We start from the raw sequence: 26,923 nt of genomic DNA, 5'->3' as shown, positions 1-26,923 counted from the left end.
GTGAGCGGCACAATTTCTGCATCCAGTATTCCAGGTAGTACCGATTTCGAAACCATGGGGCCAGGCACTTCAGACCTGTAAAGTTGCTTAGCCCTGAGGTCTTGAACTGCCTCTCGCCTTGGCAAGACCAGCAAGGCAGTTCAAGTCCCACAAGTCTGGAACTGCAAAGGGCCAGCTGTGTGTCCCCCCCCCCCCCCGCCATTGGTGAGAAAACAGGAAAACTTTCCAGGGTTGTAGACAGATTTCTACTTTTTAATTTTTATTTAAAAAAAAAAAAAAATTATATCCCGCTCCTCCTCCAAGGAGCCCAGAGCAAGGTACTACAGACTTGAGTTTCTCCTCACAACAACCCTGTGAAGTAGGTTAGGCTGAGAGAGAAGTGACTGGCCCAGGGTCACCCAGCAAGTCTCATGGCTGAATGGGGATTTGAATTCGGGTCTCCCGGACCTAGTCCAGCACTCTAACCACTACACCAACCTGGCTTCTCCAGAGTGCTTAGGAACATAGGAACATAAGAAGCTGCCATATACTGAGTCCATTGGTCTATCTAGCTCAGTATTGCCTTCACAGACTGGCAGTGGCTTCTCCAGGGTTGCAGGCAGGAATCTCTCGCAGACCTATCTTGGAGATGCTGCCAGGGAGGGAACTTGGAACCTTCTGCTCTTCCCAGAGCGGCTTCATCCCCTGAGGGGAATTTTTTACAGTGCTCACACGTCTAGTCTCCCTTTCATATGCAACCAGGGCAGACCCTGCTTAGCTAAGGGGACAAGTCATGCTTGCTACCACAAGACCAGCTCTCCTCCTCGAGTGCTTGCAAGTGACTATAAATATGATGGTTCTGGGGGTGTAACTATAATTGAGCGCAGGGGTTCAAAGAACCCGGGGGGCCCCAGCTCCACCCCTCCAAATTTTCTTCATTATCTCCCTCATTCCAAGCGGCCGCTGGAGAGAGAGGCATGGCCACCTCTCTCAATGCTCGCTACGCCCCCCCCCCCCCCGTTCCCAAGACAGCATAGCTGTAGATATTTTGCCTCTAGGTGGCTGAAGTAGTCTAGTGTATTCTGCTGGCTGAGCATGCTCAGCCAGGATTTCTGCTTTGCAAGCTCCATTGCTCGCAAAGGGGCACAGACGGAGGCCTAAGTGTCGGTCCAGCTCTTAATCCATAAAGCAACCCTGCCAGGACCCCCCACAAAGGTACGTGCCTCTTTTGCATCCTATTTCTTTGCAGCAGCAGCAACCCACCGTTTTAAAAACGGCTTTTCCCTTTATCAGCACTGCTCTGCTGATAAGACCGGGTACCTAGACAGGATCTCCTGGATGTCCTTGCAGTGGGGCTGGAATGTATTACTGGCTAGTAAGAAATGCCGTCTGGCTACCAAGCTCTCTGGCCACGGGGCAGGCAGCACAAGCCCCTCCTAACACCCGGGAGGCTGGGCTGGACAGAGCAGGGATGGTTCCGGGCTCCCCTGGCCTGCCCCCTCCCGCCTTCCCCCTTTCAAGCACAAATTGTCCCCTTTGCTAAACAGGGTCCACATTTGGATGGGAGACTCTCTCTCTCTCTCTCTCTCTCTCTCTCTCTCTCTCTCTCTCTCTCTATATATGAATTTTACACTTATATCCTGCTCTTCCTCCAAGGAGCACAGAGGTACATGGCTATTTTTATCCACACAACAGCCCTGTGAGGTAGGTTAGGCGGAGAGAGAGATGACTGGCCCAGAGCCACCCAATGGGTTTCGTGGTCAAATGGGGATTCGAACTCGGGTCTTCCCAGTCCTAGCCCAACACTCTTAACGACGACACTGTGCTGGCGGTAAGATACCCCCCTTAGAGTTTCCCCACAAAGACCTTTAGCTCCTGTCTCCTCTGGAATGGAGGGTGTGCGTCCGCATATAATGGGCAGATCTACCCCCCAAATTCTCCGCGAGCTATTGGGGAGCACTTCACACACTCGGTCCGGATTTTTCGCCAGGCGTTAGAGTGCAGCCCGCTTTGTCGGAGAAGAGAGCTGGTGGAGGAGAGGAGAGCTGGTCTTGGGGTAGCAAGCACGACTTGTCCCCTTAGCTAAGCAGGGTCCACCCTGGTTGCATAGGAAAGGGAGACTAGAAGTATGAGCACCATAGGATATTCCCCTCAGGGGATGGAGCTGCTCTGGGAAGAGCATCTAGGTTCGAAGTTCCCTCCCTGGCAGCATTTCCCAGCCTGAAAGGGCTGGGAGAAGCTTGGCCCCTTCCCTGGACCAGGCTTGGCCTTTGCAGCTGATCTCCAGCAGGCCTGCTGCTCTGGTGGGCTACGGAGGGCAGTGGCCAGGAGGGGGCCAGGGGCTTTGGGCTGCTCCTTCCAGCTGGCAGCCAGCTGCTGACCTCCCGGACCCACTGCAGCAGAGCAGGGCAGGGCAGTAGGACCAGGAGGGGCTGTGGGGAGCAGGCAGGCTGTGGCCAGCCCCAGGAGGGAAGCCCACTGCCCACCATCCCTGGGATCTTGCCTGTCCAGGTGGGCACTTGGGTCAGGTTCCTGGCTTGGGCTGCCCAGCTGCTCCCTCCCCCCTCCCGCATTCCCCAGAATCCCTGCAGAAGGGCAGGAGGCTGGCTGTGGGGCGTGGCGAGGAAAGGGCTGAATCAAAGGCAGTTCTTAGCCACACGAGAGCCTAGAGATTGAGATGCTCTTACCTGCGTCTCCTCTTGGAGGGGGCCCTCCTTTGTGGAGGGCTGATCCTGCAGCCCCCCAGCCAGATGCTGCTCGTCTTGGCCCGCTCAAGGCAAAGGGGCGGTGCTTTTCTCCTGTGGCCCGAAAAGCAGCTCTGTGCAAAAGAGAGGCATGGTGGTTCGAGTGCTGGACTAGGGCCAGGGAGACCCGAATTCGAACCCGTGCTCAGCCACGAGTGTGTCTAGGTTGACTGCTTTTCTCAGCCGAACCTACCTCGCAGGGTCGTTGTGAGGCTAAACATAGGTACGTCTGTCTGGGCTTCACAGGAAGAGTGAGATCTATGGGTAAAAATAACTTTTAAAATGAAGCACTGAAGAAGAAAGCCAGGCCCTGCTGATTTTGAAAATTTGACATATGCAATAATAATCGAGCTTTTAAGAAGTCTGACCATGTCAGTCAGGGCCTGCTCATGGAGGCCATGAAATCACGTCGGACGAGGGGCCCCCAGAGCCCCTGTTGAAATTCCCCAAGAAATCAACTCTGTACGATTTCAGCATCACTCTGCGAGGGAGATTGTTATCAGATGTTCAAGGTATGCGAACATAAAGTTTGCATAAAGTTTGTTAAACAGAAAGTTTAAACATAAACATAAAGTTTCTTTGCATACAAACTTTACTTTGATAGCAACAAAGTTCGATGTAAACCTAAACATAAAGTACAGATATAAACATAACATACAGAAAGGAGAGCTGGTCTTGTGGTAGCAAGCGTGACTTGTCTCCTTAGCTTTACTGTGATATTATTTCTCTCCTCACTCCTTGCATTAGAAGGAGCTCTTAACTTCCAGCTTTTTGCATAGCACATCCTGGCAGCAGGAAACCTATAGCCAACCAGAATAAATAGATTGATTGGGTAAATTTTTCATGTAATACAAAATAAAGGAGAGTATAAAGCCAGTTCTATTTGCAATATCTTTCCCATTCTTTCGTTAATCTAATGGCTTTTAGCGTAATAACATAGGCATTTAATCTCATCTTTTATTGGCTGTTTTTATTGTTTTGTAAACCGCCCAGAGAACTTGCATTTTGGGCGGCACAGAAATGTATAAAATAAATAAATAAATAAATAAAATAGCGGGGGAAACCGAAGAACCTCTTGTTTACATTTCAAGCATTTCTTCTCATACAATCTGCTTTAGGCACCTTTTCTGTCTAAGACTCCGACCAGTTTTCTCTTTTTCTTCCAGCAGGTGACAGTTCAGAGAGGACGAGTGAGGGGACACCTCAGCGGAGGATTGTTGGGAGGTGCCAGATGGAAAAAGAAGGAAAAGGAGAGACTAAATTGATGTAAAAAGGAAGAATGGATCTTCTGCTTCTCAGCATGGAATAAAAAAAAAAATGCAGAAAGAAAGAGGCCTGTGTCCTCAGCATAGGAAAAACTGAAGTTCTGAAGCAAGCTTTCAACCTCAGTGAGAAATGTATGCAGCGGAGAAACCACATACATGCTTGGAGTGTGGAAAAAGCTTCAGCACAAGTGAACATCTTACTATACATCATAGAACCCACACTGCGGAGAAGCCATATGAATGCTTGGAGTGTGGAAAGAGCTTCAGCGAGAAGGGAGCTCTTACTTTACACCAAAGAACCCACACAGGGGAGAAACCGCATAAATGCTTGGAGTGTGGAAAGAGTTTCAGCCAAGGTGGACATCTTACTATACATCTTAGAACTCACACTGGGGAGAAGCCATATGAATGCTTGGAGTGTGGAAAGAGCTTCAGCCAGAGGGGAGCTCTTACGTTACACCAAAGAGCCCACACGGGGGAGAAACCACATAAATGTTTGGAGTGTGGGAAGTCCTTCAGTCAACGTGCACATCTTAGTAAACACCATAGAATCCACACTGGGGAGAAACCGCATACATGCTTGGAGTGTGGAAAGAGCTTCAGCCAGCGTGGACATCTTAATAAACATCACAGAACACACACTGGGGAGAAACCGCACAAATGTGTGGAGTGTGGAAAGAAATGCAGCTCTACTGGGGCTCTCCTTTTACACCGTAGAACACACACTGGAGAGAAACCGCATAAATGCTCAGAATGTGGCAAGACCTTTAGCCAGCGCGCCCATCTTACCAGACACCATATAACCCACACTGGGGAGAAGCCACATAAATGCTTGCTGTGTGGAAAGAGCTTCAGGATGCATGGACAACTTACTATACACCACAGAACCCACACTGGGGAGAAGCCGCATAAATGCTTGCAGTGTGGAAAGACCTTCAACCAGAGCGGACATCTTACTAAACACCTTAGAACCTGTTGGAGATATAGTTCCTATAGCATTGACTCTTTGCAGCTTCTGTCTTATTGACCACTAAGGGCATTAGGAATAGAGACAGCAATGGAATTCCCCTGTGTTCTGTTCCTTGTCTCTCTGGGCTGCTCTGATTGGTTGACTGATATTCTTAGCAATCATGCATGAATGGTCTCCTCTGCTAAGCAGGGTCCACCCTGGTTTGCATTTGAATGGGAGCCTGCATGTGTGAGCACTGTAAGAAGAGGGGATTTGGGCCTTTCTGGGAAGGGCACCTGCATGCTTGCATGTGGAAGGTTTCAGGTTATCTCCTTGGCATTTCCAAGATCAGGCTGACAGAGACTCCCACCTGTTCTTGGAGAAGCTACTATGTATAGACAATACTGAGCTAGATGGACCAATGATCTGACTCTTTCGATGGCAACTCCCTACCCCAGGAGTTCATAAGCTTTAAGGACTATCCAATCGACATCATTTCCCCCCTTTTTTGAAGCTGAAATACTTGTCTCAAAGTCCTCTTGATGGGCTTGGTTCTTCTCACACAGGCATACCCTGCTACATTTAGTGCCCATTGAAATACCTCTCTCTCCAACCAGGTTATGGGCCCAGGTCCCAGTTCATGAGAGAACTGCCCAGATAATTAAAAGGATTTGCAAGAGAGAGCACAAAGCTTTCAGCATGGATACAAGACAAAGATCTCCAGTAACTGGGGAACCAGAAGGTCCTGAATTTGAGCTGTGGTCTTCCAAAATTGGAGTCCTCTTGATAAGTCGCGGACTTAACAGTGTCTTGCAAACTCAGCAGCTGGCAGAATTTGGAGAAGAATGAAAGGCTTGGGACGGGGATGATGAGAAAGCAATTGGGATGATCTGCTTGGTGGTGAGTGATTCAATTCTTACGAATACGATGAGTATTTTTAAAAAAATATTTCTATTTCCAAAAATGATTCGGGGCAGTTTACATCAAAATCTCACTTTTCAACAAAAGTTCCCAAAGTGGTTGACATAGATATAAATAAATAAAGATGGCTCCCTATCCCCAAAGGGCTCACCATCTTAGGAAAAAAGAAACATATGATAGATACCAGCAACAGCCACTGGAGGGATGTTGTGCTGGGGACGGATAGGGCCAGTTGCTCTCCCCCTGCTAAATAAGGAGAATCTCTACTTTAAAAAGGTGCCTCTCTGCTCAGTTAGCAGGGGACTAAATGGGGAATTCTTGTCCCATTTAAGAAATAAGAGACATGAAATGGGAATGTGGGAAACTTTAAAGAAAGTGTATGGGAAGAAAGCAGTTGTTACCAAAGTGCATCTTGTTATAAGGCTCTGTAACAAGAGACTGGAAGGAGCAGAGGAAAGCCCTTTATCCCTTGGCAGAGAAGGCTATCCATAGGTCAGCTTGCTCCTCCCAAGGTCTCCTGAGATTGCCAACAAAATAGTGGCTGAGATTGCCAACAAAATAGAGTGCACTATTCAGGAGGGCAGACCCAAACATCAACGGCTAGAAATCATAGTTTCATCAAACCTGAAAACATTAACACCTGAAAGGGTCTACATGTTAAAACCTGAAGCTGTTAAGCCTTTTAAGCATGTTCTCCACATCGACTGATGAAGCTTCAGTAAAATAAAAGCTGAACAATTTGACATTGCCAAGGTGTTGGAAGGTTCTCTTTCCTCTCCCACGCTCACCACAAGTGTGGCACCATGCACATATATTTTCTTTCTGTTTTGAAGAAAATATAAGCTGTGTCACATGCTTCCAAAGATTGAGATATTGGTCTCCTGTGTGCCCAAGAGTCTGAGTGCATGACTTGTCCCCTTAAGCTAAGCAGGGTCTGTCCTGGTTGCATATGAAAGGGAGACTAGAAGTCTGAGCAATGTAAGATATTCCGTTCAGGGGATGGAGCTGCTCTGGGAAGAGCATCTATGTTCCAAGTTCTCTCCCTGGCAGCATCTCCAAGATAGGGCTGAGGGAGACTCCTGCCTGCAACCTTGGAGAAGCTGCTGCCAGTCTGTGAAGACAATACTGAGCTAGATAGACCAATGGTCTGACTCAGTATATGGCAGCTTCCTGTGTTCCTGTGTTCCTGAGTGTTGGCAACAGTTTTACCTAGCTGAAGGGAAAACATCACACACCCACCCCTGTCAGAGATGGGTCATTGCCAGAGATGGGGAGGACCTCATTTCAGCAGGGAGTGCATTCTAAATTCTTGGGGCAGGTGGTTCCAAAGACTGAGATATTGGTCTCCGATGTATCAGAGCCTGAGGGGTGGCAGGAGGGTGTTGAAAGGCATACCCAAACACCCACATCCGTTCTTGGTCTCTGAGGCTTAAATCAAGATAGGGAGGGTGGAGTGCTTGGAACCATCAAAGATGCTCCCAGGTGTAGGAAAGCTGAGAGCAGAGGAGTGCTCAGGGACAGACCGAAGGGAAGGATGCTGCATTGAAGGCTTCATTCTGTGTCCCTCAAGGGAAGGCCCCACCCCCACCTCCCTGACACTGTCTTTCTTGTTTCTCTTTGACTCTTCGCATTTCTCTCCTTCTCCTACAGGGAGGAGATCCATAAGGTGGAATCTGGGTGCCAAACGTCTCCATCCCTCAACATGGAGATATTTTTCGGAGCTGCCTTGGAGCAGGGATTAAAGATAGAAAAGGAAGATTCGGATGGCCAAAAAGCAGGAAAAGGACCCAAGGCCACCCAGGCAGGGAGCAGCAAGGAATTCTGGGAAAGAGCTGAGCAGAAGATGCTGGGAGTGGAAGAGGATGCCACCAGCCCAGGTGTGCAGCATCAAAGGTTCAGGCAGCTCTGCTACCGGGAGGCCGAGGGGCCCCGAGAGGTTTGCAGCCAACTCCACAGGCTTTGCTGCCGGTGGCTGAAGCCGGAAAGGCACACCAAGAAGCAGATCGTAGACCTGGTGGTGCTGGAGCAGTTCCTGACCATCCTGCCGGTGGAGATGGAGAGCTGGGTCAGAGAATGCGGAGCGGAGACCACTTCCCAGGCGGTGGCTCTGGCCGAAGGTTTCCTCCTGAGCCGGGCAGAGGACCAGAAGCCGGAAGAGCAAGCTGTGAGAAAGCGGCTTATCCTGCAAAGTGCAAAGGGCCAGGAGACCCTAAAACAAGGCAGAAGCTGCCCCCCAAACTTGGGAATCACTCAAAGTGATGATCTACCCACCACTACCTTAGGGTTAGGGGCTTTCTTGGAAACCAGGTAACGAGGAGGTGCTACTGAGATCTTGTAGGTGCGGCAATAAACCAGGCAGTTTCCCAGGCAAGTCACACCCACAGATGTAAGAATCCAATTTAAAAATAGATTGTGTCAAATACCGAGTGAGGCTTGGATCCTATGAACACGCAGGGCATTTCCACATGACACAGAACCCTCAAGGTGGTTCTCGTGATCTGACTACATTCAGGGAAAGGAGGGAGGGCAGGGTGGTTAAAAGAACGGGGAAGAAGGGATAGCGTGCTCCGAAGAACTTAAGATTGCAAAGTAGTGAGAGAAATTGACTAGAGGAGGAACGGCTTCCTTGATTTACTGCCATTCTCCCGTGGAATGGAATCAGAGAGTATAAGTGGAGAAGGAAGTGGCTTCCTGTGGTCTTGGAAGCTGGCCCAAAGGAGGGTTGATTGGGCTTTGAAATGGTATGGGGCGGATGCCAAGGAACAAGGATAACCAAAAGGATTGAAGTGATGAGTATAGTAGGGATCCAATGGATGCCCCCTGGTGTTAAGAGAGATTTGGAGGGGGGAGCATTTATCTACTCCCCCCACAGTGGGCATGGACAAGTAAGGCGAGCACTGCTAATTAATTAATATGGTCTGGAGACAGGGAGTTAAAGTTCCAAGTAAAGTAGGAAATACATTAGATAGGACAGGCCTACGTGCCTAGCTGCTTGCTACATCAGGAAGGGAAGGAGGAAGAGGAAGTCTGTCTCTCAGACTCTCTGAGATTGAAAATAAAATGGCTAATATTATAACACCCTTATACAAAACGATGGTGTGGCCACACCTGCAGTACTGCGTACAATTCTGGTCACCACATCTAAAAAAAGGACATTGGAGGACTGGGAAAGGTGCAGAAGAGGGCAACCAAGATGATCAGGAGCCTAGAGCACCTTCCTTGTGAGGCAAGACCACAACACCTGGGGCTATTTAGTTTAGAAAAAAAGACGACTGCGGGGAGACATGATAGAGGTCTATAAAATCATGCATGGCGTGGAGAAAGTGGAGAAAGAGAAATTCTTCTTCCTCTCCCATAACACTAGAACCAGGGGTCATCCCATGAAATTGATTGCTGGGAAATCTAAGACCAACAAACGGAAGTACTTTTTCACACAACGCATAATCCACTTGTGGAATTCTCTGCCACAAGATGTGGTGACAGCCAACAACCTGGATGGCTTTAAGAGGGGTTTGGATATTGTAAACCGCCCTGAGCCATTTTGGAAGGGCAGTATACAAATCAAATCAAATCAATCAATCAATAATAAATAGCTTCACGGAGGAGAAGTCTTTCAACAGCTACTAGTCAGAGAACTACAGGCCACCTCCAGCCTCAGAGGCAGGATGCCTCTGAGTACCAATTGCAGGGGAGTAACAACAAGAGAGAGGGCATGCCCTCAACTCCTGCCTGTGGGCTTCTCAGAGGCATCTGGTGGGCCACTGTGTGAAACAGGATGCTGGACTAGATGGGCCTCCTTGGGCCTGATCCAGCAGGGCTGTGCTTACGTCCTTATGTCTAACAAAGGGGAAGTAGAGGAGAGAAGGCGTCGTCAGAGAGGGGATTCCCTCGCTCACTGTCTCTATCCCTAGAGCCCAGACTGCTCAACAGGGTTTCTGGAGCCCTCAGAAGCCGCATCTCCAACACTTGGCTGAGGGATTCTCCTGGAAGCTGCTTTCTTGGGGTTTCTGCCCTGGACTGGGGCTCCTTCCAGACGTAACAAAAATCTTCCAGCCCAGCCTAACAAGTCTCAAGCGGGGCCGGCATACACACAAATGCACACGCATATCCAGGGGGTGGGATTCCCAGAAATGGAGGAGAGAAGAACTCCCTAGACAACCTGTCTGACGTGGTGGAGGAGGAAGCCAGACTCTTCGGGTGGGGCGACCGGAAGCAATTCAGGGTGGCCACAGCCTTGGCACGGGCCTTTTGGCTTGCTCCTCTTAGAGGGCGAAAAAGATGCTTCTAGAAGGGAGGGCGGCATGCAAGTGTGGGACTTCAGCTGAATCGGTCCCTCTGGAAGCTTCTGGCTGAGAACAACGGGGGTTTCAAGTTCGCTTTTACTAAATGGTGGGCTTTCCCGAGCCTGGAAGCCGAAGGTTTACCCTCGGGATTTTGGCCTGTTGACTCTGGAGATTTGCATTGCCCAGGAGGGGTGACTGAGGACCACAGGGGAGGTGTTCAGCTGTGGGGTAGGGGGAGGTAAACCCTGGTTGCTTGTGTAGAACTATAGGAAAGGCTATTTTCAATGGTCAAAACTGACCAGACTGACCAGCTTGGCCAAAGTTTCAGGTAAAAAGCAGGCTTTTTCAAGGTCTACGGGCTAGAGTGGTTTCCAGAAAGCGAGCCAAACAAAGCAAACATTTTAGGACATAGGAAGCTGCCATATACTGAGTCAGACCCTTGGTCTCTCTAGCTCAGTATTGTCTACCCACACTGGCAGCGGCTTCTCCAAGATGGCAGGCAGGAATCTCTCTCAGCCCTATTTTGGAGATGCTGCCCAGGAGGGATTTTGAACCCTTCTGCTCTTCCCGGAGCGGCTCCACCCCCTGAGGGGAATCTCTTACAGCGCTCATACTTCTAGTCTCCCATCCATATGCAACCAGGGCAGACCCTGCTTAGCTAAGGGGACAAGTCATGCTTGCGACCACAAGACCAGCTCTCCTCCATATGGTTTGACCAGAGGGCGAACCAAGCCTCAAAAGGGGGGAGTGATGCCCACCCCCATGTAAGGTCACTAAGCTAAAGTGCGGACCTGGCAGTCAGTTACCTGCTTAGCTGCTTGCTTGCAACAGATAAACTCTTTAAGTGTATGAATCACCCCTGTTTCCCATAAGAAAGAAGGAAGAAATGGCTCTTTGTGCTGTAACCTCGGGAGATAACCGAATACACAGACAACTTACACTAGGAGCTCAGAGGGATAGTGTATGTTAAATAATGTTAGCCTATGTTTCTTTAAATCAGGTGGCCCTCCTGCAGATGTTGGCCTACAATTCCCATAATCCCTAGCTATCAGCCTCTGTGGCTGGGGATTATGGGAGTTGTAGTCCCAAAACAGCTGGAGGGCGAAGGTTCCCCACCCCTGATCTAAATGCTTCAGAACTATCAGGGATGGGAGGAGGAAGCCAGGGGAAGGCTGGGGTGATGAATTTTGCAAGCTTTTCTATGTAAGACTGATGCGAAGTTTGCTCTGTGTGCTTGCTTTGGGAGCGATCCCCTGCACCTTTATGCTGCGCAGAATAAACTCGGGAGGATTTCCACCCTTGGTGTGTTCATTGACCCTTGCATGCCAGGCACGAACCCCACTTTTTGGGACCACACACCTGCCCCCCCGCCAAGCTGTGGTTCCTCAAAACTGCTCTCTGGATTGGATGAGAATAAACCTTTGGGTTTTCACTGTTTTGTCTGTCTGCGTGGATTTCCAAGTGTCAGATAACAGACAGAAACAAGGAAAGGAGCTAGACTGCTGGATTTAATTGCAAGAAGGGGATTTTGATGAAATAATCTCTAACAACGTGTCGCCAACTTCGGCTTCCTCTCTACAAACGCAAGCACCATTTGCTCAGCCCAGGATGATCCGGACAGTTTGGCCAATTGATTGACTCCTGCAACGTACAGGGCATTCCTCTTACCTCCCCCCCCTTTCCCCCTTCTGTCAGAAATGTAACCTGGTTAACCACCTAATGGCCCAGCGGGGAAATGACTTGCCTAGCAAGCCAGAGGTTGCTGGTTCGAATTCCCGCTGGTCTGTTCCCCAGACTATGGGAAACACCTCTATCGGGCAGCAGTGATATAGGAAGATGCTGAACGGCATCATCTCATGCTGTGTGGGAGGAGGCAATGGTCAACCCCTCCTGTATTCTACCAAAGAAAACCACAGGGCTCTGTGGTTGCCAGGAGTCGACACAGCTTACCTTTAGGCTAGGTTCTTCTTTGTCTGTTGTGCTTTCTAATTTCTCCCGGGGGTGGGTGGGTAGTGCTAGCCCAAAGTGGCACTTCTGAGCAAAGCCTCTGAATGATCCAGTGGATGACTGCCACAAATTCAGGCTACCCGCAATCCCACGGCTCAGTAGCTCAATACCTACTTAAGACAGCGGCTGTTTCAGTGACAGCGTGGCCAGTTAAATAGTGCGTTGCTGCCATCTAGTGGCGCTTTGTGGGATGGCGACCGCACTTCAGATGTCACAGCTACCCAAGAAAGTGAGGTGTGCCTGCTAACAGACAGCCCCCCGATACAGGAGACCCCCGCCCTTTTGTTTGTAACATTGGTTCACACTGATTAAATGAATATTAGGATTGCACAGCATATGCTTTCTTTCATTGCTTCTGAACACGTTTGTGTTGGTCTCTAGAAGAATGTGGTCTCTGGGTGCAGGGTCATCCCCCAACTCACAATTTTTCCTGTCCAAGAGCATCTTGTTCAAAGTTTCACTCCTTGCTTTTCTAGAGAGGAGGGCGGAGAACCAAATGGCTCATCCCGCAGAGACCCTCCTCAAACCTGTCCTTGACTGGCACACCTCCCAGTATCCCAGTCACAAGGGCCCTCACCCACAGGGCCCGGAGCTTTTCCAGACAGCAGGTCTTACCGTGGGTTTACTGAGACTGCTTTCCTGTCTGGACATTCCTCAGGGCTCACCGGCTTCACGGCTAGCTCTCCTTCTTGGACGGAAAAACACGCACCACGTTTTTTGAAGCCGCATTCCATTTTTAAATTTCCACTTTTAGAAAAGCGGAAGATTCAAATACAGATATTCTTTGAATTACTAATGCAACGTTCGGGCACACACACACACACACCCCGCCTCCTAGTTTGCTTCCCTGCCAAAATGGGGGTTTCATAGAATCGTGGGGTTGTGGGAACCTCAGAGGCCATCTAGTCCAACCCCCCGCTCAGTGCAAGAAACAGCTGCAGCAAATCTGACACGGGCCACCCAGCCTCTCCTCCCCTCCCACCACAGCCAAGAAGGGTCCCCCACAAGCAGCCTGTTCCACTAACTCAAGCTGAAACCTCTGCAGCCAGCCACTGCCTGTCCCGAGACTGATCCAATACCCATTTGAGTCTGTTTTTTAATTTATTTTACCTCCCACCCCAATTACCTGGCCACTGGCTGATGATGATCCCAGATTTTTTTTGGAAGGACTCCACTTCCACTTGAAGGACTCCAGTTTCCCCTAAAGTATAAATGCTTCCCAGATGTTGGAAGGAGGGACCTCTCTTACCTTCCAGATGCAGCAGGGCTTTCCTTCAGGCACCTTTGGCCGGGAGGCTGGAATTGTCTGGCCAGCAGCCTCTGTTCCTGCTGGTTCCCCCAGGAGGTGAATGGGTGGGAGGAGAGGAGGGGAGAGAGGAGAACTGACCCCCTGCATACCTTTCTGCTGATGCCACCAGGGAGCTTTTCCAAAGTAGAGTAAAGTAAGGTTGTGGAGTTGGTGTGTCGACTCCTGGGGCCCACAGAGCCCTGTGGTTGTCTTTGGTAGAACACAGGAGGGGTTGACCATTGCCGCCTCCCTTGAAGTATGAGACGATGCCTTTCAGCAACTTCCTGTATCGCTGCTGCCCAGTATTGGGAAACATACCAGCGGGGATTCGAACCAGCAACGTCTTGCTCCCTAGGCAAGTTACTGCCTGGCTGCGCCATTGGGTGGCTGACAGCAAGGTGCCGTTTACATATCTGATGCCTTCTTTGGGGCTTTACCTTTGCGTTTCAGTGCCACTTCATTGCATGTGGGTAGCAAAAAAAAGCATACCGTATTTTCCCGTTAGGGTTTATTTGCTGAAGTACTTCCAACTGCTGTAGAACTTGCAGTCCGGAAAGCACCCTGCAGTCTTCTGGGAAATCTATTCTCTCCTTGGATTTGCTCACAGATTTTGCTGTCATGTCCACTGTGCCCTCTAACAGGAATTTCCAGATGTTGTTCACTACATCTCCCAGCATCCTCAGCTCAAATGGCTTTTGGCTGGGGATGATGGGAGTTGTAGTAAACAACATCTGGGAATCCCTGTTAGAGGGAACACTGTACTCCAGATGTGGTTGGGACTACAACTCCCATCACCCCAGCCACAGTTTATTGCACCCAACTTGTGGCACTCCAGATGTTGTTGGACTACAACTCCCATCACCCCCAGGCACAGTTTTTGTACCCAACTTGTGGTACCCCAGATGTGGTTGGACTACAACTCCTATCACCCACAGCCACAGTTTAAAAAGTGTGGACTTGCTCCTGAATCTTGCCCTGTGTGTAACGCTGTGCCCAGCATTGTTGTTAGAGCTCCGAACCATAGAAAAATCTAATCCAATCTTTATTACAGCCAGAGTCCAACAGAAAGGCACATAGTTAATAATAATAGATGATACATCAAAAGCAGAACAGAACTGGGTGCTTTCCAGATTAGACCCTGCAACGGGGTCATGACGAATCTCTGAAGTGTGCTTCCACACTTCCTGTGTTGTGACACCGTGGTCTTTCGTACGGTGGCGTTCATATTTCCAATGCCTTGTTTCGAATTTAATAGTGCGATGACATCGTATATCCAGCATGAAAAAGTTGCTGGTTTGCGAGGTTGTTGGTTTTCGCAAGTCTGCTCCCCCTGCTGGGCTCTTTACTATTTATGTTTTGAATGTGATTTGCCTGGACGGAAGCATTTTGCTGCTGTTGAGCAGGGACTCTGGAAAGCGCCCTAATTCTGCTATCAAAGACTGCCGCAGTCTAGAAGCGAAAGAACAAAACTTAGCAACATTATAGGTGACCTGATACCTTTGATCTACTAAAAGCAATGTGACATAAATGTCATCAGAGTGCCCCAGAGATTTCAGTAAAAAAGGAAAAATCCAATTGTGACTTTATCAGAATAAAATCTGCAATACAAGAGCACGTGTTTTATAGTTTCAATTCCTTCCGCTCCACAAGGAAACAGACGACATACAGTGAGGATTTTACTATATCAGCAGGGAGGGGAGGACATTATATCTTGCCCTTGAGGAAGCCTATCAATATTTAAGGTATGTCAGAGTATAAAAGGCATATGCCATTGCTCTCCCATCAATTTCAGCTAGGGTCTTGCAAAAGGAAGGAATGTGGCTCAAATTGAATTACTGTTCTAGATCTAAAAAAGACCGTACAATCATTTATTTGGCCAGCTCCCTGTTTAACATAGGAGCATAGGAAGCTGTCATATACTGAGTCAGACCATTGGTCCATCTAGCTGAGTATCGCCTTCACAGACTGGCAGCGGCTTCTCCAAGGTTGCAGGCAGAAGTCTCTCTCAGCCCTATCTTGGAGATGCTGCCAGGGAGGGAACCTGGAACCTAGATGCTCTTCCCAGAGCGGCCCCATCCCCTAAGGAGGGGAATATCTTCCAGTGCTCACACTTCTAGTCTCCCATTCATATGCAACCAGGGCAGACTCTGCTTAGCTAAGGGGACAAGTCATGCTTGCTACTACAAGACCAGCTCTCTTCATGAAGAGATTGTCCCAAGACAGGCCACAAATAAGGAGTTTGTGGGTGATACATTTCAGCTAACTAGAATGGAAATTGTCGCTCAGAGTAAGAGGACCAAGCCAGGCCCAAAGGCATAGTATTCAGCCTGTGACAATAATTAACTGCTGTTATCCATAATCTGGTCTCTTCTCTCACCAGGCCAGTCTCCAGTCTCAATAAAGCTTTGGCAACAAACTTAGGTATACCAAAAAGGGACCGGAAAAACCTAGATTGTACACATTCAAAGCAGTGCAAAGTTGGTCTATGGGCTGAGTGATACTCCATATATTATATTACTATTATTGTTGTTGTTGTTGTTGTTTACACAGTCAGACAGGTGTTATAGACTGGTTTGTTTTATCCAGACATCGAGTCCTTCCCAAGGAACTGGGATGGCTGAATTCTATCGTCAGTGTTGTTGCTGTTGTTATAGATATCGTCGCAGAATATAGGCTGTTCCCAGTAAAGTTGCTTTTTGTAATTGGCTGATGGTGATTTCTGTGGCCCCGATGGTGTTGAGGTGCTCTTCAAGGTCTTTTGGAACTGCACCCAGGGCGCCAATGACCACTGGGATTATTTTGGTCTTCTTCTGCCACAGCCTTTCAATTTCAATTTGTAGATCTTTGTATTTCGTGATTTTTTCTATTTCTTTTTCTTCTATTCTGCTATCCCCTGGTATTGCTATGTCGATTATTTTGACTTGTTTTTCTTTCTTCTCGACTACAGTGATATCTGGTGTATTGTGTGGCAGATGTTTGTCTGTTTGTATTAGGAAGTCCCATAATATTTTTACATCTTCATTTTCTTCAACTTTTTCAATTTTATGGTCCCACCAATTTTTGGCTGCAATTAGCTTGTATTTTTTGCAGATGTTCCAGTGTATCATCCCTGCTACCTTGTCACCCCTTTGTTTGTCGTCAGTCTGTGCAATCTTTTTACAACAGCTGATTAGGTGGTCCACGGTTTCATCTGCTTCTTCACAAAGGCGGCACTTGCTGTTTGTTGTTGACTTTTCGACTTTTGCTCTTATTGCATTTGTTCTTAGTGCCTGTTCTTGTGCAGCCAGTATTAAACCCTCTGTTTCTTTCTTCAAGTTGCCATTCTTAAGCCATTATAGAGAGTCTATTCCCACACACACAAAGGATGAATAAACATATGTTATAAAGCACACAATTACAAAGAAATAGCCTATATTCTTGATCCCATAAAGTGTGGCTGAAGGTCAAATTGTGTCCATAGTCCTTATGCATGTGGATATATAGTTCTTCCAGATCTTTGCTTTTCTTAGGTTGGTTCTTGTTCTGGATGTAACTCAAGATGTAACTTTTCAATTTGTTTTGGAATTGCACCTAGGGTGCCAATTACCACTGGGATTATTTTGGTCTTTTTCTGCCACAGCCCTTCAATTTCGATTTGTAGATCTTGGTATTTTGTTATTTTTTCTATTTCTTTTTCTTCTATTCTCCTATCCCCTGGTATTGCTTTGTCAATTATTTTAACTTGTTTTACATTTATTTATTTATTTATTTATTTATTTACACAGTCAGACAGGTGTTATTGACTGGTTTGTTTTATCCAGACATCGAGTCCTTCCCAAGGACCTGGGATAGCTGTATTTTATTGTCAATGTTGTTGCTGTTGTTATAGATATCGTCACAGAATATCGGCTGTTCCCAGTAAAGTTGCTTTTTGTAATTGGCTGGTGGTGATTTCTGTGGCCTCGATGGTGTTGAGGTGCTCTTCAAGGTCTTTTGGAACTGCACCCAGGGCAGCAATTACCAGTGGGATTATTTTGGTCTTTTTCTGCCACAGCCTTTCAATGTCAATTTGTAGATCTTTGTTGTTGTTGTTGTTGTTATTTAGAGTTGCACCAATGACTTGGCCTGGAAGAGCAGTGGGCAAAAAGCTATTGCCTTGCGTATGATGATATCTTAGGATAGCTGTGGGGAAGATCAGGAATGTATTTGGCATAAGTCATCCCGGAAGGCATCATATTCGTAGCTCCCTCTTTCTGTTGGCCTGGAGATACGTAGAATATTTCCAGAACTGGACTGGTAGCCATGTTGTTTTACGTCTCATAAACTTTTGACAAAGTCTGCAACTTGGTCCAGGATTTCTATTGCACCAGGGAGTGCAAAAAAGCCAAAGTCACAGGTAATTATCACTCCGTGGGAACTATTTTCCGCATGGAACCAATGGACTCGCACGCCACTGTCCTCCAGCCGTTTCTTGTACAGGAGAGAGTCATCCCGGTAGGCGTCATATTCGCAGCTCACTATTAACGTCTCCGGCAGCTGCCGGATCACAGAGTCTTCAGCGAAAAGAGAGGAAAACGTGACTTCCAATAACTCTGGAAACTGCCGATACACTTCAGGCTTATAAGAGGCGAGGGGTACTTGTTGGTAGCCTCGACGCTTAAACCTTTCTGGAATATTGTCCGCACTGACCCACTTCCCATATTTCAGCCTCATCTCATTGGGCACATGGGAGCCCTTCAGGATGTCATCACACAGAGAAGTGCTCTTCCCAAAATACTTTGTTCCAAAATAGATGGCGCTGTCTCGGTACAATAATGGAATCGCAGAGTTCTGCTGATTGGAAGGCAAGTTGAAGTCCATGACCTGGAAGCCGGAATAGATCAGCACTTGAGCACGTAGCTTGGGGACGTCTGTTCTCCCCACTAGCTTCTGGGCGACCGCAGAAGCAAAAATCCCTCCAATGCTTTCCCCGCTGATGATGACCTGGGAAGGATCCACCCCATAGGCGTTTGCGTTTTGCAGAAAGTGCAGCGTGGCAGTGAGGCAGTCTTGGTACTGAGTAGGGTACGGATGCTCGGGAGCCAGGCGATAGCTGTGAAAGCATGATAAGGGGTTAAACATAGGAATATAGGAAGCTGCCATATACTGAGTCAGACCATTGGTCTCTCTAGCTCAGCATTGTCTACCCAGACTGGCAGCGGCTTCTCCAAGGTTGCAGGCAAGAATCTCTCTCAGCCCTATCTTGGAGATGCTGCCAGGGAGGGAACTTGGAACCTAGATGCCCTCCCCAGAGCGGCCCCATCCCCTCAGGGGAATCTCTTACAGAGCTCACACTTCTAGTCTCCCATTCATATGCAACCAGGGCAGACTCTGCTTAGCTAGGGGACAAGTCATGCTTGCTACCACAAGACTACTCTTTGATAAGGACTCCCAGCAGGCTCTTGGCTCAGCAAATGCGGGAATGGGATGCCTCCCCCTGTATGCCAGTGAGAGTGGATACATCCCATCACCCGGTTCCCTGCAGTAACAGCCACAGTGGGGGCAGCTAGAAGAGGAGGAGGAGGAGGAGGAGGAGGAGGAGAGGAGGAGGAGGAGGAGGAGGAGGAGAGGAGGAGGAGAGGAGGAGGAGGAGGAGGAGGGAGCCCCTGTGAGAACAGGAAAAACTGGATGTGGCAGCAGTACTCAAGACTTACTGGTTGTCCACAAAAGCTTTTGATAACAATTAGGGTTTCCATACCCAAGCTTCCCAAATCTGTGTGCCCTAATTTGCACATTATGGAAATTACCAAAAGCTTTTGCATATTATGCATATTACATACTATATATTTTGCATATTATATATTAAATTTGCATATTATGGAAATTACCAAAAGCTTTGCATATTATGCACATTATATATTATATATGCATATTATGGTATTTACCAAAATCTTCTGGTAACAATTAGGGTTTCCATACCCAAGCTTCCCAAATCTGTGTGTCCTAATTTGCATATCATGGAAATTATGTGGCAACTAATTTGCATTTTTATTTATGTATGTATTTGACAGCTGTGCTTCTTTCCCCCTCCTTCTCTGCCTGCCCATGTGATCGGATCCAGAGTGAAATCCGGGCAATCCGGCAGTACATCTGAAATCCATGTAAATCTGGGTGGAATTTAGCAGCCGAATGGAGGAGCCAAAATCCATGGGCTACCCTAAATTCCGGGGGACATGTGACAATCAAGTGGTCCACATAAAGGAAAAGTTGGCAACACGGCTCCATGCCGCTTTCCTGCCCCCCAGTGGTTGAGATCACTTACCCAACAGACACGAGGACTAAATCGCCCTTCTTGGTGATTATGTTGCAAATGTTGTGATAGAGAGCTAGAAAACAAATGTGAAAAATTCAGTGAAAAGAATCTGGGGGGCACCGTTAACATGGTCAAACTCTTCTTTAGTCAGAAGAATGCAACATATACTCTACATAAGACACAATATAAGAACTGAAGGGCCCATCGAATCCCGCGTCCCGGTTCACAGGCTGGTCGACCAGGTGCATCTGGGAAGCTTTCTCCCCCTCTCCCTCTGCTTCCCAGAGAAGTCTCTTTCCCTTCCCCAGCCTCTGCCTGTCAGCTGCTTTTCGGTGAATTTGTTCACTCGCTTCAGCAAGCTCTCCCCCCTTCCCTCCTCCTCTTTTTCTTCACTCATCTCACTCACTCTCTGGACTATTAGCTCAATGCCAGAATTGGCATCTCCTCCATTCCCCCGTTTCCCCTCTTCCAACCATTCGACCCCCTCCCCTTGAAATGAAACTTTGAATTGAACTTTTTGAACCTGGCTGTGTGTTATTCGGAAACTTTGAATTGTTATGTCTTCGCTAAGAACAGCAGCGAGATAACACAGAGACACAGAATTCATCGCAAGTGAGAGAAAATGATTTTCTACGCTGGCAAACACACTGAATGAAATGATGCTAATATGGAATCATTTGCCTTCATAAAATTTATGAAACGATGGGGGTGTATGTGTGTGATCTCACACTGACCAACAAACGGAAGTACTTTTTCACACAACGCATCATCCACTTGAGGAATTCTCTGCCACGAGATGTGGTGACAGCCAACAACCAGGAGGATGGCTTTAAGATTGGTTTGGACACCTTCATGGAGGAGAAGTCTATCAATGGCTACTAGTCGGAGGGCTATAGGCCACCTCCAGCCTCAAAAGCAGGATGCCTCTGAGTACCAGTTGCCGGGGACTCACAGCAGGAGAGAGGGCATGCCCTTGACTCAAGCCTGTGGCTTCTAGTGGCATCTGGTGGGCCACTGTGGGAAACAGGATGCTGGACTAAATGGGCCTCCTTGGGCCTGATCCAGCAGAGCTGTTGATATGTTCTTATGTCACCCCCCAATAGTTTCAAACATTTTATTAAGGCAAATGATTACATATTAGCATCAATCAAAGCTAGCAATTCAAAGTTTCCAGTCCCGTGGTTTCCAGCTGAAAGCGACCCGCCGTTTGCCGTGCCAAACTCCATCTTGAACCTTTGCTTTGCAGCATGGTTCGATGCCAAGACCTGAGGCTTGGCCACCGAAGCATTACATCCCTATGCGGACAATGCCATAGTCCAATTCAATGTGTCTGCAATGTGGGTTCAGTTTGGACTTACTCTCAAATGTGTGCTCAGAATCTCATTCTTAACTCCTTACCGATGCTTCCAAACGTGCCACATCCTCCATGGCAGAAGACCAACCCCCTTCTGAGGCCAGCAGATGGTGCTTTAGGGTAGTAAACCCGAACAGGCACCCCACTGAAGTGCAGATCTTTAAAGAAGAGGCTGGGATCCAACCTTGTCCTCTTGAGTTCTGTAATAAAGCGGACGACAGCAACCTGTCTGCAGAGGCCTAGACGTTCACAGATCTCCCCCTGTTCGGAGAAGGAAAAGAAGTGAAATGAGACGGTTGCAGCTTTTAACTAAATTGGCAGAGCATGTTTTGTCCTGCCTATGTGACCAGAGGACAAAGGAGAAAGTGGTCACCCCTGATCAGCTGCCCAGCTGGAGGGACCTCCTGGTTGCAGAGGTTAGGCAAGCCAAGGATAGGAGACTGGGGTGCAACCAGGAGGAGCATGCTGGAGCACCGACTGCTAGTGCACAGTCCACCAACTGCAGCAGTATCACCGCTGCTTCCCGGTTCAACAGTCAAGTGGGGTCCCTGGCCAGGCCAAGCGATCCGGAGGTTCCATCACCGCATCCCACCTGGAGGGATTCTTTGGCCCCAATCCTGCAGCAGTGCGGAACAGTGTGTGCTGCAGTACTTGCAGGAGCCGGTGGCAGTTGGGAAGACGGAGAGGATCAATCAATCAATCCTTTATTATGGTCAGAGACCAGCATAAAATTGATACAGGTTAAAAATTACATGTTATGTGATGTGGTTATGATGATATGCTGGTACATAACGTGACAAATCTAAAATCAAGGATGATTGCAATTTAAAAGGCGAGTTAAAATACATAGTAGTACATATCATCAAAAGGCTAAAACTAGGACCCAACACGACCAGAATCATATAGACCTATATCCCTTTTAAATGTGGATTACAAAATTTTTACTTCAATGTTGGCGGCCAGATTAAGAAATTTCTTGTCTGAAATAGTCCATATTGACCAATATGGTTTTATCCCGAAAAGATTTATGAAAGATAATATAAGATATGTATTTCTTTTGCTTTGTCTTGTTCTACATATCTTTTCTTTACTTTATTAATTAGAAAAATGAGGTTTTTCATTATGGAAAATGATTGGTTTTATACCGTCTTTATGGTGATTTGTCTTTGTCTCCTTTGGTTTACCTCTCAATAAAAATTCTTATTTTTTTAAAAAAAGAAAGGCTAAAACTAAGAATGATTACAGTTTAAAAACGAAAATAGACAGAATATACCATTAAAACTAAATAAGCTAACAACCTAAAATTACTAAAGCTAAAAGAGATAAAATAATGATATTATAATGAAACTGTTTCTATTATAGAAATGCCAAGACAAAATAAAAAGGGGAGTATAAAATTGTAAAAGTCCAAATTTAAAATTATAAAAAGCAAGGGGGGGGGGAGAGAGAGAGAGAGAGAGAGAGAGAGACAGAGACAGAGACAGAGACAGAGAGAGAAACAATGAAGTGTAGTAAAATGCAATAAAATGCAGTACAATGCAATAAAACAATAGGTATGGAAGCATGGACAAGTGCAAGGTCAATCCAGAGTCATCAAGAATCGGATTAGAGATGATCCAGTTTGGGGCAGCGTGTCACCAAAACTGTCCGGACTTGGCAACGCCAATCATCTCATCATGCCCACCACTTTCCCCTCTAACTGGGATTCCCAGATGTGGTTGACTACAACTCCCAGAATCCCCAGCCAAAGGCCATTGGATCTGGGGATGCTGAGAGTTGTAGTCAACCACACTGGGAATCCCAGTTAGAGGGAACATGGATGCCCGCTAACCAGTGTCCAGAGGAAGAAGATGTTCTCCATGGCGGAGGCGTGGTGACACCTCATCACTCATGCTTGGACACTGAGATGGTGGAGCAGCTGGTCTGCCTGGAGGCCATCCTCACCCTGCTGGGCTATCCTGAGCTGGCTGTGGAGGATGAGTGACTCATGGTCACCCCCACCCACTACAACACCACTGGAAGCATGCCCCACCCTGGCCGACTCCAAAGCCCGTTGTGTCACAGTCTGCCCCTGTGTGTTCGCACGCATGCCACGGCCATGGCCAACGATGAGAGATGGACTGGTGCTGACCCATGTGTCAGGCTGTCAGCTGGGGCCCAGCACCAGCCTGAGGCCATGGTGTGTCATCCAGAGACAGACAGGCATGTATGCTTAGGTTGGAGAACAAGAGAAGAAAGAAGAGGTCCTCCCATGGCAAGAGATGAGCTCCATGAATGAAGGATCAAGAGCTCAAGAGAGGGTAAACTGTGCTTCACTCACTGCTCTGCTGCAATCTCATCGCAAGGTGTACTCACTCAGTCAAAATGTGGCTGAAGACACGTCTGTAGTTCAGCTTAAGGCTATGATGGCCGGCCGCTAAGGGTGTCGCTGTGGCAGCTGTTGCAAGGAGTCCTAACTGTGTGTGAGAGAGCAACTTGTGATGTTACTGCACGGCAGGCACTGTGCCTGACAGTGGATTCTGGGCCAGTGATTCATTTTTGGCCATCTTTGGACTGTAGGTCTGGCGAAACCTGTTGTTCTGTGTCCGGAGGGACTGTGTGTGCTTCTGCAGAGCTGCTGTTGTTTTGCAAGACAAAGTTGCAAAATGTGTGAACTCTGCTTGGTTGGAAGTGCCTGGTGTGGCATGACACGCTCACTCACACACACATCACAATGGACACACGGACACCAGGCATTTCCAATCGGCAATGCACTGGGGTGCCAAGGAGGTACACTGCTGTCCTGTTGGACCATTGTAAACTACAGCACTGGTGGCAGCAGAAATTTGGTGGGAGAGGTAACAACACTCTCCCCCGCCCTTAAATATATCCCCCCCCCTTCGAACCGGCAGATGCTGGTTCCATGCACACCACTAGCCTTCAACCCAGCTCCGTCCAACGTTTTGATCATGTGAACAAGCCCACTGATGGGCAATGGTTCTCTAGGGTTTCGGGCATGGGTTTCTCCCAGTCCAAACTGGAGATGGCAGGAAGTGAAGCTGTGTGGAGTTGGATGCTGACAGATGCCCTATCAATGAGCAGCCCTACTACCGAGATGCCCTGAGATTCCCGACCACTGAGCCCCATCTCATTAAATTTGTTAATTGGGTGTGTTATTAATGTGTTATTAATGTGTAATGTTATTAATGTGTTATTAATGTGTAATGTTATTAATGTGTTATTAATGTGTTAATAACAGTTAATAAAATGCAGTTGATTACCTGCAGCTATCTGATTAATAGTACTGGGCATGGGGTTTAACTCTTTCCATTTGTGACATTTCCTGTGAATTTGTGAATTCCCATTTGTGACACTCCTCTCCTAATTTGCCAAAGAGGCACCTTTTGACGTGGTGACTCTCTCTGTTTAGCAGGGGTAGAGCAACTGGCCCTCTCCACCCCCAGCACAGCATCCCTCCAGTGACTATTGCTGGTGTCTATCTGATGTTTCTTTTTAGATTGTGAGCCCTTCGGGGACAGGGAGCCATCTTATTTATTTATTATTTCTCTGTGTAAACAGCCCTGAGCCATTTTTGAAAGGGTGGTATAGAAATCGAATGAATTATTATTATTATTAATAATAACAAACAGACAAACATCTGCCACACAATACACCAGATATAACTGTAGTTGAGAAGAAAGAAAAACAAGTCAAAATAATCAACATAGCAATACCAGGGGATAGCAGAATAGAAGAAAAGAAATAGAGAAAATCACCAAATACAAAGATCTACAAATGGAAATGGAAAGGCTGTGGCAGAAAAAGACCCAAATAATCCCAGTGGTCATTGGCGCCCTGGGTGCAGTCCCAAAAGACCTTGAAGAGCACCTCAACACCATCGGGGCCACAGAAACCACCATTACAAAAAGCAGCTTTACTGGGAACAGCCTATATTCTGCGACCATATCTATAATAACCAACAGTATTGATGATCAAATTCAGCCATCCCAGGTCCTTGGGAAGGACACGATGTCTGGATAAAACAAACCCGTCAATAACACCTGTCTGACTCTGTAAACAAGAAATAATTCCTCCAGTCAAAATTCCTCCTTCCCACACATCCATGCTTCTGTTTGCCTCGTGGGATAAACAGCAGGCCGGGAGTGATTTTGAATGGGGACAGTGGGGTCATGTGTGCAGGGGAAAGGGTTCGAATGACACCCTTCAGCAAATTAGGGCAACCTTCTGGGACTGTAGTTCATTAAAACCGAGGCATTAGTCACAGGTCTGTCATGAAAGTCTTGGTCAGGCCCATGCATATAACCCGTGGAATGAAAACAATACCTCTTCCGCTGTTGATTAGAACAAAATGTTATTGGAACATCGTTGATACGATTGGAGCCAACAGACATTCTGGGTTCAAGCAAGTCAGAAGATGAGGCGGTTCCCACAATCAGTCAGTCTGCTCTGGGTGGTCGCCCACACGACTACCAGCTCCGTCATGGACCCGGCGGGGACTTGGGAGTTCGGGGGCCGCGTGGCCCCCCCGGATGTTCCAGCATGCCCTGTGCAAGCGTGCAGGACATGCTGGAGAGACCCCCGAGCCGGGGGGCTGCTTTTCAGTCTCCCAGTCGGGGGTCTACTTGTGAGTTGCTGCGGCGTGGAGCTGTGCCAACACACGATTTTAAAAACTGGGTTTGCGGAGCGCTCACTCCACAAACCTGGTTTAAGGGCAGGGGTAGTTTAGCGGGTTACCTGCTTGCCTGCGAGCCCGGTGGTTCTCACGGTCAGGCGAAATCAGGCTCCCTTCGTCTGATTTCACCTGACCGTGAGAATAGACTCAATGTGTAAAGAACTCTATCGGAGAGATCCTGGGGATACAGCACCTCAGCAGGACATACCCATCAGGCTCCCTGAGGGGGTTTGGCTTGGATGGCCATTTTGCTGCGGTCCGCCATTTTGACTCTGGCTGTAGAGCCATTCCAGGTAATTGTGGGGCAGAGGGATGACAGCCAGTGGGGTCCTGTGGGGAGAGGTGATGGCCACCAGCAAAGTGGAAGCAGAAGGGCAGAAGAGAGAGCAACCATTGTTACCTTTGATGCCCCTCAACAGACCTTCAGGGCCCACCTGGAGAAGAGCCAGCCCATTGAAGACACCTTTGCCGAGGGAATCCTCCAACCTGCATCTAGCTGTTCCTCCACCCACCCTTCAGTCCCCGCTGCCCCAAGCCCTGTTTCCTTTGCTTGCAGGTTATGATAAACTTACCGCAGTGATGATCATAATGAAGACCCAGTGAATCAACCGAAGCTTCCACGGATGGGCGAGTCCAGGGGGAATGCGGGTCCTCGAGAAATCGTAATAAACTGCCCAGAAGAACAGCAAGGCAAAAGGAGTTGCTACAACGCCTACAACCCCGAGGAAGAGAGCCCAGAGTAGCTCCATTTCACCTTGCTAAAGAGAACAAGGAATCAAGCAAAATTGCAGGTAGCATCTGCTACAGGGAGATATCTATATCTATATCTATATCTATATCTATATCTATATCTATATCTATATCTATATCTATATCTATATCTATATCTATATCTATCTATCTATCTATCTATCTATCTATCTATCTATCTATCTATATATCTATATAAACACACACACACATATATTTATGTAGGTGTAATTGGTGATGAGGGTTCCATCGGGAGGTGCTGAAAGGCATCATCCCACAGTGTATGGGAGGAGGCACTGATGAGCCATTCCTGGAAGAGGTATTATCAATTTCTATATCGCCCTTCCAAAATTTAACTTCTTCCATTATGGAAGAGGTATTATTATTTTCTACCAATAAAATCACATGGAACATGATCACTAGGACCTGACACTGACTCG

General features: G+C 47.7%; 2 protein-coding genes across 3 annotated transcripts; one reads left to right on the top strand and one right to left on the bottom strand.

Moving 5' to 3' along the window:
• Positions 1-1,075: 1,075 nt before the first annotated feature.
• LOC128338541 (zinc finger protein 239-like) lies at positions 1,076-11,437 on the top strand. Of its 2 annotated transcripts, none has more exons than XM_053281145.1 (3): positions 1,076-1,194; positions 3,890-5,837; positions 7,509-11,437. In XM_053281145.1, the coding sequence occupies exon 2, from the start codon at positions 4,119-4,121 to the stop codon at positions 5,013-5,015; it is 897 nt and encodes a 298-aa protein (XP_053137120.1). In that variant the 5' UTR covers positions 1,076-1,194; positions 3,890-4,118; the 3' UTR covers positions 5,016-5,837; positions 7,509-11,437. The 2 variants fall into 2 exon arrangements, with proteins under 2 accessions (XP_053137120.1, XP_053137121.1); XM_053281146.1 differs by having other exon boundaries at positions 1,114-1,194; positions 3,893-5,837.
• Positions 11,438-14,471: 3,034 nt separating this feature from the next.
• Positions 14,472-26,482, bottom strand: LOC128338632 (arylacetamide deacetylase-like 4). Its single transcript, XM_053281352.1, has 4 exons — positions 26,306-26,482; positions 21,106-21,322; positions 19,717-19,780; positions 14,472-18,507 (listed from the first exon to the last, which is right to left on the bottom strand). The coding sequence occupies exons 1-4, from the start codon at positions 26,480-26,482 to the stop codon at positions 17,733-17,735; spliced, it is 1,233 nt and encodes a 410-aa protein (XP_053137327.1). The 3' UTR covers positions 14,472-17,732.
• Between the last annotated feature and the right edge of the window lie 441 nt (positions 26,483-26,923).

The sequence above is a fragment of the Hemicordylus capensis genome, chromosome 16, assembly GCF_027244095.1.
Source record: "Hemicordylus capensis ecotype Gifberg chromosome 16, rHemCap1.1.pri, whole genome shotgun sequence".
In the NCBI taxonomy this organism is placed as follows: domain Eukaryota; kingdom Metazoa; phylum Chordata; class Lepidosauria; order Squamata; family Cordylidae; genus Hemicordylus; species Hemicordylus capensis.
Note: the sequence above shows the minus strand (reverse complement) of the source record. Positions and strands in the feature narration are given on the sequence as shown.